This window comes from Pinus tabuliformis, chromosome 7, assembly GCF_031772625.1.
Source record: "Pinus tabuliformis cultivar Carrire ecotype Pingquan chromosome 7, CPIR1, whole genome shotgun sequence".
In the NCBI taxonomy this organism is placed as follows: domain Eukaryota; kingdom Viridiplantae; phylum Streptophyta; class Pinopsida; order Pinales; family Pinaceae; genus Pinus; species Pinus tabuliformis.
In genome coordinates this window covers 844,743,594-844,756,875 of record NC_142293.1, presented here as the reverse complement: position 1 = coordinate 844,756,875, position 13,282 = coordinate 844,743,594, and the positions used below count along the sequence as shown (strand labels likewise).

The window sequence follows — 13,282 nt, the reverse complement described above, 5'->3', positions numbered from 1 at the left end:
GCCCCCATAGCCTTGCATTTGTGTGAGGAAATAAAGTGTATTGATGACCACACCATTTGAGTTGTTCCCCAACTCCCAGACAATGTGTTCTATTTTTTAATTGTTTATTTTGTTTATTATTGTACAAGCTTAGCATAGAGACTTCCCAATGTTTAATATATTCAAATTCAATTTTACATTTTCCAATATATTCTGTCCAAATTTTGAGAAACCTACTTATGGGGTGTGATTGTTCTCTGCGATTCACACTGGATGAATTTAGTCAGCCTGTGCTAGATGTAGATCCCATGATGGGCATTCTTTCCAACAAAATAGATGGATTGACTCTGAACCCATTGGATTTTCACCCTACAAAGGTGTTTTCACTTCTGAGTGGCAAAGTCCGATGCTCTGGTTCATGAATAACTATAGAAAATGTTGTAGCTTCATAGCATCCGTAAAATTTTGTTCGCGGAATAAAAAATGGCCACTTTAAAATAGATCTTTGCCCTTTTGGTAATAACATCATCTTATGATTCTGTGATCCTGTATGGAGGATCTCTTTGGATTCCGAAGTGTTTCTTCATGGCTATGTTTTGTGTTTTGCGTGTCAGCAAAAATAAGTTATCATGTTAATAATACCCCTTTTACTCTAGCCCTAGTATAATAGGAGGTCTCTGAACTTTCCCTGCTACTTAGGAGTTGTCACTAATATATGTTGAAGATTCAATGGCCACAAATGAAAATAATCCAATTCTACAGAGCATTTCCACTTCTCGCAAGCATGTATACCCATCTGCTAAGAGAAAACAATAAGATAAATTTCTTGGGATAAGGGGCTGTGAAAATATAGAAACCCCATCACTTGAGCAGCACCATGAGAGCATAGGCTTGTAGCTGGAAAAAATATTGTTATTCCCCTTTTTTAATGGTTGGGCTTTATGTTCCCAAAACCTTGCCCTTCTCTGTGGTATCAATAAGATCCTTTTCACTGCATGACTTTCTGGTTTATATCTGCAACAAGCCTTTTCTATCTAAGATGATAATGAAAATTTGTCTTTACCAGTTAGCCACCCCTTGGGAGCACGGCTAGAGCTCTTCTGTTGAGAATAAATTGAGAAAATAAAATATTCCCATATTTTTCGTGTAACATTATTTGTAATGAGTCAATCCACTAAAAATAAATAAAAAAAATTAAACATTAATGAAAAAAATATTTTAAGGATTCCAAACCATTAGAGATGAAAGATGTAAAAGTCTGTTCATTTAAATACCATGTAAAGATGAATGTATCAAAATAGCGTTGATTGCAATACATATCAGTGACAAATACATAATCAATGAGACTTTAAATGGCCTCTTGAATCCAAAAACATGCTACAAGCTATTAGCCTATTTTTTTTCCACAGAAAAAAATGAACTTTTTTTTATAAGAAATAAAAAAAGTTACATGCAGATGAGTTAACATTCTGTAATGACCGCCTAATAACTAGGCCAACCCCTCTAAAGAGAGACAACAGCGCATCTACAGCGTGCAGCAAGTTAGAACAGACTAAAACACTCGGCCTAGACAGCCGAACCAAAAGCAGAGAGATATTAACAAGTTTGATCTGGGTTCTGCTGGGCCTCCTTTCAAGAGGAAAACGACCCACACATGCAAAAACCAGCATCGTAGCCACCCAGCTCAACAAAAAGGAGCAGAAATGTATCTGAAAACAGTATATAAACCCGAGTTTTTCTATGACTAACAGTTCAAGAAACAGTAATAGAAAAAACAAACTATCGTCTGAAAACAAAAGGATGGAATTATGGGTATGGAGGGAGGTCCGACACACGGATCTGATCCTGTATCTGTTCAGCTATTCTCCACGAGCCCATATCTTGTTGTAAACCTGCCTTAGAAAGCCCATCTGCGACTTCATTGAATTCCCTGTATATGTGTTCAATGAAAAAAACATTAAACCTCTGTTTTAAGATTTGTATTTCTTCTAAAAGAGGCAGCAGCATATAATTTTGACATCTGTACTTCCCAGTAACCCAGTTTATAACATTCAATGAGTCTCCATAAATCTGAATGGTGAGGATGTTCTTTTGTATAAGCCAGCACAGCAGAAGCTTTAGAGCCGAGAGCTCGGCAAAATTATTTGTGCCCGTTCCAATGCCAACCGAGGCCTTAAGAGAGTGAGAGTTATTGAGATGAATGCAGATCCCGGCACCCACGATGTTGTTTTGAGCAGCCCCATCGAAAAAAGCCCAAGGGACCCCTTCCCGTATACATGGGGTTGACCTCTGTTTTTGATTTTTTTCCTCCTCATCCAGTGGGATGCTGTCAAAAATGGCAATGCTCTGAATGGCCACCGCAGTCTCGGGTGATAGCTTCTCGCTGAATATGCTGCGATTTCTTGCAATCCAAATACCCCAGCATATGATGGGGGGTAAATTCCTCAGATTCCTCCCCTGAAAGTTGTTCCACCAGTATTCCCAACATGCCATTAGATCGACCCCTTCCCATTTTAGCTTTGTATTCAGAAGCTTTTCCGCCTCTAGCCAAGTCTGTTTGGTGAAAGGGCAAAACAGAAAGAGGTGGTTGATGGTTTCTTCATCCGCACAACACAGAGGGCATCTGCCAAGTCCCTGTTTAAACCGGCCCTGAAGAACATCCCAGGATGGAATTTTGTGATTTAATGCACACCAGAAGAAGATACGAGCTTTTTTTGGGCACTTTAGCTTTAACAGGGATTTTGACCACCAAACAGGAAGGGTCCACCCTTTGTTTTTCACCAGAAAAGAATAGCCTGCCTTTGGGGAGTAAAGCCCAGAATCGGCATGTGCCCACACCAGACTATCTGGCCTATCCAATATTCTGACATTTGATCTTTTCAGCTCCTGAATATAACGCTGCCAATCATCACCCCAAAAAGCGTTTAGGCCAATATCCTCTCCAGCCTTCCAGGCTTGGCCCCAAATAGAAGTCTGCTCCAAATTAGCTATCTGGTTTAATCTAGTTATGCCTAAGCCTTCCAAATGAGCAACCAATTCCGGATGTAGGGCAAAATCTTCATTGCAACCCACCCATGGGTCTCTGCCAATCCTCAAGCACTCTCCATTCCCAACCCTCCATGCCAGTCCTCGCTCAATTATCTTGAAAGCCTCCGTGGTGGCTTTCCAGATGACCGAACAATTCCTCCCTTTCTTATTGGGCTTCCTTATCCAATCTTCAATCGGAGTGGGATCAATATATTTCCTAGTAACCACCTTCGTCCAAAGGTTCTCTGTAGTAATGATACGCCATCCTGCTTTTGCAGCTAAGGCCTGACTAAAATCCACAAGGTTTTTTAGCCCCCAACCACCCCATTCTTTTGGCCTTGCAATTTTGTCCCAAGCCACCCAAGGGAGTACAGTTTCCTCCTTGGACCCAGACCAGAGAAATCTGCTGCAGAGTTGTTTTATTTTGTGGAGTATTCCTTTGGGTATCCATGTTAAAGCTGCCCAGAAAACTGGTATAGCCTGTAACACGGAGTTCACCAAAGTTAATCTTCCAGCCCTCGACAGCCATTTATAGCTCCAGTGAGCGATTTTCTGCTCAATTTTCGCAACCAACCAATTCCAGTCTTGCTTCCTGTAGGAAGATGGCTTGAGCCAAAAGCCAAGATATTTAAAGGGATGCTCCATATTACAGGTGCCAAAGGGCAGCTGGGTCTCAATTGCCATCTCCTCTTGTCTACTGAAGCCTTCAAAAATCAACTGAGACTTTCTATCATTAACTTTGAGCCCTGTTGCTTTCAGAAATAGATCTAGAATAGACTTTAGCTCTAAGATTTCGGTAATATTCCCATTTGTAAACAATAAGATATCATCAACGAAAAGCAAATGGGTAATGAAAAGGTTGACAGCAACCTCCAAACCTTTGATCAAACCTGTACTTTTTGCCTTTGAGATAAGTCGACTAAGACCTTCAGCCGCAAGAAGAAAAAGCAGAGGGGAAAGTGGACACCCTTGACGAAGTCCTCTTTGGCTTTTGAAGAAACGGGAAGCAGCACCATTTATCAGAACAGCAAAAGTTACATTTGTAATGCATCCCATGATCCATCTAATGAAACCAGCTTGAAAACCAAGGTGCATCAAGAGCAGCTTGAGATAAGTCCAGTTGACCCTGTCATAAGCTTTTGCTAGGTCAATTTTTAGTACTGCTCCTTTTTTCTTTGCCTGCCTGAGGCTATGTATTGTTTCTTGAGCTACCCCTATAGCCTCATGAATCTGCCTCCCATCCAGGAAACCAAATTGTTCCTTGGAAATATGGCAGGAAAGGATAGGTTTCAATCTAACCGCAATAATCTTTGCAATAATCTTGTAAATGGTGTTACATAGGGATATAGGCCAAAAATCTTTGAAAGAACCAGGATCCTCTTTTTTCGGAATGAGAGCAATGAAAGTTGCATTGAATGGCCCATAAATTTCCCCTTTTAATCTGGACTCCTCCACCACCTCAGTGAGTTCTGCCCCAATGGATTCAAAGAAATGGGTGAAAAGTTCTATAGTCCATCCATCAGGACCAGGACTTTTGTCTTTAGCCATAGACTTTATAACACCCTCAACCTCTTCTTTTGTCACTTCCCTGAAAAGGTCTTCTGCCTCCTCCTCTTCCACAAAGCGGGGAAAAGCCTGAGCAGTTCTGATGATTTCTGGTAAGTTGATAACCCCTGGATCCGCAAAAAGGGACTGAAAGTGATCTTTCCCCATAATGGACAACTCTTCAAAAGAAGAAGCCTCTCTACCTTCCGAGTCCCTCAGCTTCCAAATAGTGTTTGCATTCCTCCTCCCTTTTGCATAGTTGTGAAAGAATTTTGTGTTTTCGTCCCCTGCTTTTAACCAGATAGCTCTGCTTTTCAGCCTCCACTCTTCTTCTTTATCCAGTAATATCTTCGCCCTTTTCTTTTCCAACTCCAATATTTTCTCTTTTGATTCCGAATTTGCATATGCATCAGTCTCAGGTTCTTCAAGGACCCTCAAAGCTTCATCAATGCTTACTAAAACCTCAGATTGTTTCCTTCTTCTTTCAGATGCCCAATCAATGGTTGCTTTTTTCAATCTTTTTAAATTTTCCATGAGTCTCCCAGCTAAACTTCCCTCGTAATCCGGCCTCGGATGAATCCAAGTATCATGGAACAGCTTTTTGAATGATTCCTCCTGGAGCCAGTGGGCATTGAATTTGAAAGGCGAGGCCGGCTTTTTTGGAGGTTTTGAGAATTCAAGGAGGATAGGAAAGTGATCTGAGTTTCCACCATCCCTGACCCACTGCCTGAATAAAGGAACCAAAGCTGCCAGTTTTTCGCTGATGAGAAATCTATCCAACCTTTTTGCAATTCTATACTCTCCAGTCCTCCTATTTCTCCAAGTAGGTTTGGCTTTTATGATATTCACATCAATCAGCTTATGAGACACCAGAGCATTTGAAAAGAAGTCCGTTAAAGGATCCTCCCTTGCAAGAGGTCCCCATGCTTCCGAGGAACCCATAGAGAAATTTAGGTCACCTCCAATGATGAGATTCTTGTCCTGGACTAAACTTTTGGAGAGAAGCTCATTCCAGAACAAAGCCCTTCCATGACAGGGACCATAGACATTAACAAAAGTCAGAGGGAAGTCAAAATCCTGCGAAACAACCTCCATGCCTAGTACATTTTGGAATCCCCATGAGGATATCAATTTTAATTTCCCTTTCTTAAGACCCATCGCTATACCTCCCGAGCGCCCAGATGCATCTGCAGCCAAGAACTCCCATCCCGGGAGATAGGAACAGAGTGCTGCTTCAACATCCAAGCTATTTCCTAAAGTCTCCTGAAGAAAGACGATATCAGGGTTGCATCTAGAGATGAGCTCTTTCAAAGCTAGTTTTTTAGGCTTACTAGCTAACCCTCTACAATTCCAGGAGAGACAGATCATTTGATAACCGTCTCAGGGGGTTTTGCTGCTCTAAGCGCCCCAGGAATGGTCAACTGTTTCCCATCAGCAACATCAAAGATTGCTTTCTCCTGTGTCATGGCTAATTTCGATTTCCTGCCTCTGTTCTTCTTTGAGAGACATTTTGAGGTCTCTAGCCCTAACCCTCCTACCGGTTCCATGACATCAATATGGTTTGTTGTTTTCTTACTATTGGATCTCAGGTTGTAGGGCCGAGATACTAGACCATGATCATCACCAGAGTTTAGTGGGGGAAAATCTTCACCATCCAGATTTATGGAGACAGACTCGATTGAAAGATTGTCAATTTTATTCATCACATCATTACAGGTGTTTAACACAGAGAGCCCCCCAATACAAGTATCATCTATTATAGAAGAATGCTTTAAGACAGAGGACGGCATACCCGATTGATTGCAGTCTTTTTCGGCTATCGGCGGATCCAATATAGAGGTGTCCATCGGCTGGCAGTTTGCAGGGCCCATCGTCTCTTCATCCTCCTTTGGTAAATCCGTCACCGACTGATACTGCAAATCCTCTCCTTGTTTCCCCGGGTGAACAAATCCCTCAGTCTGATACTCCTCCTGTCTTTTATGCTCAACCCATTCCTCTGATTCCTTCTGAGTCCTCCTCCTTCTTCTTCCCAGCGGGCAATCGCGCGCCAAATGCCCATATTCATGGCAAAAATGGCAACGAAACGGAAGGTGTTCATAGTCAAGTTTTTGTTCTATTCTGAACTCCTTATATCTTAGAGGAATGGTTTTTGCAAGGCCTTCCTTCGGATTGAGCTTCACCAGTATTCGAGCCACCCTCTTCTCGAAAGTATGCAGGTATGATTTATCTGCATCCAAGTATGTCCCCAATACATTCCCAATCGATCTGAAAACTGAATCCGCCCAGAGGTACGGGGGTAAATTGGGAATTCTAACCCAAACTGGAAAAGCATCCATCTTTTCCGTTTCCGCATCAAAAAGAGGCGTCCACCTTTTGAAAAACACCGGCCTGTTTCCATAGGACCAGTTCTGTCCTTCGACCCACTCCATGGCCTCTTTACTCTCAAATTTTATCATGAACCATCCCTTTACCAAGGCATTCGAATTGAATGTGGCCGCCAATGATCCTGCCCACTGATTCTCCGCCCATCGTCTAAAAGCAACCCCAGACACAGCCTGACCTCTGATTCTGCCCACCAGTGTAATCCCATCCACATCTAGCACCTCCTCGACCTGCATATCCATCTCCAAACCCACTTCTTCGAATTCCCTTGTCTTCAGAGGTCTTGATTTTTTCCGCTTTCCCCCTAATCTTCTACGCTCAGAGGCGTCGGACAAGTCATCGTGCTCCCGCGCTTGCTTTTCCACCCTCCTTTGGCTTCCACCATCCGTTCCATCTGCATGATCGATCCTTTGCTGAGTCTCGGCCAAACCCTCAATCGGGTTGACATCCTTCCCTTTCCCAGTCTTTTCTTGACCTAAATCCAACCCTTCTCCCAATAAATGTCTGGGTTCCCTGACTGCTTCCCCAACATTCGGCCGAGAGGAACCCCGTTCCGGTACCTTTGGGAACAGGTCCCTAATAACCTCTCCCAACTGAGATCTCTTCCCAGGATCTGCCACAGAGGATTTTAACCCCCCAACAGGCCTCCAGACTCCAACGTTTTGGACTGAATTTATAATGTCTTCCAAACCCCCAGAAGGGGAAAAAGCTTTGGATGGAGAAGAAAGCTTACCCAACGGCGGATTTGCGATCCGAGCTTCACCAGATGGCTTCGCGACCAAAAAGGGGTCGTTCGCAGAGTCTTTCCCCGGAGCACCCAACAGCCCTGACAAATCCCAGCTTTTTTCCGGCAGCAACTCGGCCACACATGAGATACTGGGTATATCTCCTACGTCCGCGCCAGTTCCAGATCTTCCTTTTTTCTTTCCTAAAGCCTCGCCGAGAGCCTGAGCAGCAAATTCCCTTCCCCAAACAGTTATCAAATCTTCTGTCGAGGGTTCCAACTCCAGAGCTTCACTCGGGTTTACCATGGTTTTTGAGTACAACAAGGAAAAGCTTTTCAACCACAGCCCGAAACCGACTCAGGACAAACCGCTTACAGTTTGAGATCCTAGGGTAGCAGCTGGCCAGAGCAGCGTAGATCTCCACGAAAGTTACTGCAGAGTAAAAAGTCTTGAAACCGCTCCCGTGACCAAGATAAGCCCAAACGCCAAACCGCTGGTTGAAAAAAGTGGTTTCATTCCTAGCTGTCGCCATCGACTACCTACACCCTGAAAGATGTACTGTCGACAGCTGCCTGCGCCGTACCTGTGTGTCAACTGCTGCGATCAGACCTACCTAGGCCTAGGGCCTAGGGTTTCAGGAACGAAACCCTCCCCTAACATTCTCTCTTCCTCCATTTCAAATATCATCCACAAGCTATTAGCCTATTACAAATCATTACTTAATATGATCAATCATCAAACTCAAGACAGTTGTTAACCCAGATCCAAGCTCAAGCCTCACAATTGTTGTTGAATATTTTATCACTGCTCCAAAACTCCAAAGGTTCAATAAGAGGTGTGAGCGGAGTGGGGGTGGGGTTCTTCTTTATAACATTTTTCTAGGGTCTAGAGATTAGGGTTTTTTGTTAAACAACTTTAAAATTCCAAAATAGAGAGGCCACACGAAGTGTTCTTGGATCTACTCAACCAAGTAGGGATAGAGTCAAGTAGTTTGGTGCCAATCTACCTGAGTCCTGCTCTGAGTCAGCCACTTCAGTACCAAACCATCCCACCAAAACAATTTGAAGGCTGTGTTAGTTCAACCAACAATCAACTCGGCCAAGCTGACCAAGTCCAAGTCAACTTGAACTAAGTTTCAAAACTACTCAAAATACTCTGTAATCACACTCCATTTACTGTTGTCATTAAGCTTAATGGTGCTAGGCTATTCAATACTATACAGAATAATTTGCAATCACACTTTATTTAATACTGTTATGAAGTTATTTGCGATCATACTTACAATCTGTAATCACACTTTATTTACTGTTGTCATTGCACCCTAAACTATTCAATACTGTTATGAAGTTATTTGTGATCACACTTTATTTACTATTATCATCGCACACTACTGGCGAAGCTATTCAATATAGTTGTGAAATTATTTGTAATGACACTTGTCATTGCATCCTACTAGTGCCAAACTATTCAATACTATTGTGAAAATATAATATCAAGTCCCAAAGGGACAAAAAAAAATAGTGTAAACCATCAATTTTGTACTGAAGCTTGAGTAGTGCATATCATTCACAGAGGATACCCCAAGGCAAACTTCGTAAATACAATGGACGTATATACCAACACACATCAAAATTCAATATGTAGATACTAGTCCCAAGAAAAAATTCAGCCAAATTAGAACAATGTTGAGCTCTGTTGTGCTGCCATTTTTCTTCCAGTGCAGAAGAATTATCATCATTTGCATGCATGCACACATCAAATTGATGTGAGAGCTCTTTATTATTAATCCCATCAGTAGGATAAGTACAACGCTTTCCAAATTTCTGAACAACCCCATCAACAGCTCTCTCTTGTGTCCTAGGAGCCGCATACATGTCATAATCCTAAGCTACCCACACCATCATGTATTCATACTTATGCTGAAGAAAAGAAAATAGCTATGTATATGTGCATACGATTCGTCTGCGGAAAGATTTCAGTCTCGTTCAAGCTTACATGCTAGAAGTTCAGACAAAGAGAAATACAACGACACAGACATATGCGCACACATTCATTTTCTGTGCATGAGATACATTTCATATGAGAATGAACTCATAACCATGATCTACATGACAGAACAACCAATAGTGTTCTCATCACTGAAGAGATGAGTGGCATAATTAGCGGTTGGATAATTAGGATTCAACATTGGATATGGTGGCCTTTGTGGCATCATCATGTATCTATCATTCATATTATTCTTGTACCCTGGGTGGAAGTTGTAATTACCATATTCATAGCCTCCAACATAATAACAGTAACCACCACCAACTCCTCCATGCATTCCATTAGTGCCACTTCCATCATCCCCATAACCATTAGTTCTTACTTCAATATCAACTTCATTCCCATTTTTCCCACCCTTCTTTCCTCCACCACTATTTCCCCCACCACCGCCACTCCTTCCACTTTTCTTCCCTCCACTGCTGCCACTTCTCCCATTCATTTTGCCTTGACTACCTTCATCTCCATCTCTAGCATCACCCTGGCTTTAGTTGCCTTCCCTATCATAACCTCCATTTTTCTTTCCCCCACCACCACCACCTTGGTTTTGATATTGGTTTCCTCCCCTTCCACCTCTACCTCCACCTCCACCATTGTTTTTTCCCTCACTTCCTTCGCCGCCGCCTTTTTTCTACCCCTCATTGCCTCCACCTCCTCCACCCTTCTTTCCACCACCATTGCCACCTCCTTTATTTGGCCTGTCACCATTACCACCTCCTTTATTTGGCCATCACCTCCACCCTTCTTTTGGCCTTCATCGCCTACACCCTTCTTTCCTCCACCACCATCACCACCACCACAATTGTTCCCATTTTCTTTATCCTTCCCTTCTTTGCCTTCATCCTCCTTTCCTCCTCCTCTGCCCTTATTACCCTTCTCTGCCTTCAGTGGCTTCGTGTCCTTTTCCTCTTTCTGGCAGTTCTTTGGCTTTGCATCATCAAATCGAACTTTCTGTTCCTTATGGCTCTTTTGCGGCTCATTTTGTTGTTTCTGTTGAAAGCCGAGATTGTATATATATCTAGAGATGTGCATTGCATGGACAAAGATCATATCATTGTGAAGACAAATATACAAAGGAATGTCAACATGTGGCAATACACTTGTTCTACCTTAGAAAATAAATCTTCATGAAAACTTCATTTGGTCAAAATTTTCCACTTTCAACCTCCTCAAGTCACCACTTTGAAACTTGTTGTTCACTGATAAATTGTTGCTGCTTATTTTTAGACTTATTGTCTGTCAAAAATAGAGATCTGCCCACCTAGCAGCATATATCAAACACTATTTCTTCCACAAACCGCTTGACCTGCTGTCTATTTTCAAATATATTGTCCAAACTGTAGCCTATGTACAAGACTCCACAATCTTGAAGATCTATTCTCTGTTGCTCTTCTAAAATGCCTTACAGGCCTACAACCTAAGTTACTCACATCAACAAGTCTGTACTGAGACAATCACTATAAACATTCTTCTATTTTCTTCTTTCCGATAAGGGTTGCTACCTATTTATATCACATAATTACCACAATTTTGATCACAATAAGTTTGATCTAATAAGGCTTACAAGCAAGCCTTTTAATGGGCTCAGCCTACTCCAAGAACAGGGTAAAACAAAAAACACATGACTCCTGCAAGAGTAAAAAAACTCGACCCTATCATACCACAGAAGAATACCCACAAAAAAACTTTGCAATCCTCCCTCAGTGAGCTCGGCCTTCTAACAGACAAAGTAGTCCACAAAACTCTATTCTGCTCCTTAGATAGCTCAGCCTTCTCCTTAGCTCAGATCTCCTGTGGTCTATCTCAGACCTTATTCCTCAGCCAAGTTATTTGTTGGTGTCTAAACTGAGCCACACATGTGGATATAGATACTAGTGTTTGGGGCTATCTTGGAGCCAACTTGTCACCTTTTGAATTGTCTTTTTAAGTGGGGCTGACTTGACCACTTAGATAAGCCAAATTTTGATATTGACATGGTGTATATATGTATGCATAAAAAAAAACATTTTTCCTCCACTGTGAGGAGTGAGGAGGCTTGCCACCTATCACTGGAAAGGTCTCAAAAGAGGTGAGTTGATTATGTAGCTCTCCTTTTCATTTCGACCATCTTTACACGATAGAAGGGTCTCCTAAAGTGGACACCTCTGAGGGGTGAGGCACCTTCCTCCTGGGTGTAAAACTCCATCCTTCTGGATTTGACATCTTTCTTCTACATGCTCGTCATGTTTGATTCAAATCATTTACTTATAAAGATTCCAAAATCTTAATGAAGAGAATTTTCATAAATCCTTCACTTTGAACATATACTAATTGGAAAATTTCGACTTCTTTCTTTTATGCTATTGTTTCTAGAAGTAGAAAAAATGAATTATTGAATTTAGTTCGGACTAAACTTCTGAAGAGCATGTATTTTCATAAGTTGGTTTGTTCTGGGCAAGGCAACCCTTCACTGTGTTAAAGGCGAGTTTGAGAAGGAAGGGTCTGGAAATGGTTCTTGTTCTGGGCATCTTGAAAGAAATCGTTTATTTCCACCTCCCTCTTATTTGATTACAACAACTATGAGAAGGAAAAATCCTAACACTCTTGGATGGAGGTGCAAGCAGTTTTGGCAGCAGACAAAGACCCTAAACGGGCCACATTTGACAAGAAGAGTCAGGTAATCTACCCTATTGCAATGGAGAGTATGCTTTTTTCAATAAAAAAAGAGCTAAACAAGCGGCCAAGGTACTTGAGGCCATGAATTCCCCCTAGATAACCCCTGGAAGTATGATCATATGTTTATAATGTCTTAGCTAAAGGGAAACAAGCAGCCAGGGGTAGCAGATAATGAGAGCAAACCTTCACAAGAAAAATTGGAAAACATGCACTCTTGGATGGAGGTGTAGGCAATTTTGTCAGCAGACAAAGACCTATAAGGGGCCACATCTGAGGTGTTCCCCGCTCCCTTTCAACACAAGTCTTTTGTATGTCCTTGATCTACGCTACTTAAGTAGCCCAAAATATTATTGCTTGAATTCACACCTGTAGCTTGTTGTTCATAGAGGTCTGCTCACCTGCAACCTCCTCAAGTCACCACTTTGAAACTTGATGTTCACTGATAAACTGTTGCTGCTTATTTTTAGACTTATTGTCTATCAAAAATAAAGGTATATCCACCTAGCAGCCTATATCAAACATTGTTTCTTCCACACACCGCTTAACCTACTGTCTATTTTCAAATATACTGTCCAGACTGTGGACTATATACAGGCCTCCACAACCTTGAAGATCTGCTCTCTGTTGCTCTTCTAAAATGCCTCACAGGCCTGCGACCTAAGTTACTCACATCAACAAGTTTGTACTGATACAATCACTGTAAACTTTACTCTATTTTCTTCTTTTCGATAAGGGCTGCTGCAACATTAGGTGAAAACCTTCTGCACTTCTCTGTGCTCATTCTATTGGTTTCTTATTGGATCCTAACAAGAAAAACCTCTCCATGGTTTAAAATACCTCCAAATGCAACAGGGAATTCTAATTTATAACTGCTTTTACTACCAGGGTTTCCGCTATATGCTGCACAATATTCTTCCAAGAAATGA

The 13,282-nt window shown here is 41.9% G+C and overlaps 1 protein-coding gene across 1 annotated transcript; it reads right to left on the bottom strand.

The window, feature by feature from the left end:
- Positions 1 to 1,785: 1,785 nt before the first annotated feature.
- LOC149250260 (uncharacterized) lies at positions 1,786 to 8,190 on the bottom strand. The gene is made up of 3 exons (XM_089453587.1): positions 8,034 to 8,190; positions 6,082 to 7,945; positions 1,786 to 5,893 (listed from the first exon to the last, which is right to left on the bottom strand). Exons 1-3 carry the CDS (start codon positions 8,188 to 8,190, stop codon positions 1,786 to 1,788), a joined length of 6,129 nt encoding a protein of 2,042 aa, XP_089309713.1.
- Positions 8,191 to 13,282: the final 5,092 nt, after the last annotated feature.

Bases quoted from the DNA above. Each gene is read 5' to 3' on its own strand.
- LOC149250260 (XM_089453587.1), bottom strand. From the start codon at position 8,190: ATGGCGACAGCTAGGAATGAAACCACTTTTTTCAACCAGCGGTTTGGC. The intron at 7,946-8,033 runs GTAAGCGGTTTG...ACCCGAGTGAAG, and splicing joins CTACCCTAGGATCTCAAACT to CTCTGGAGTTGGAACCCTCG. The intron at 5,894-6,081 runs GTTAGGGCTAGA...CTGGAATTGTAG, and splicing joins GTCATGGAACCGGTAGGAGG to AGGGTTAGCTAGTAAGCCTA.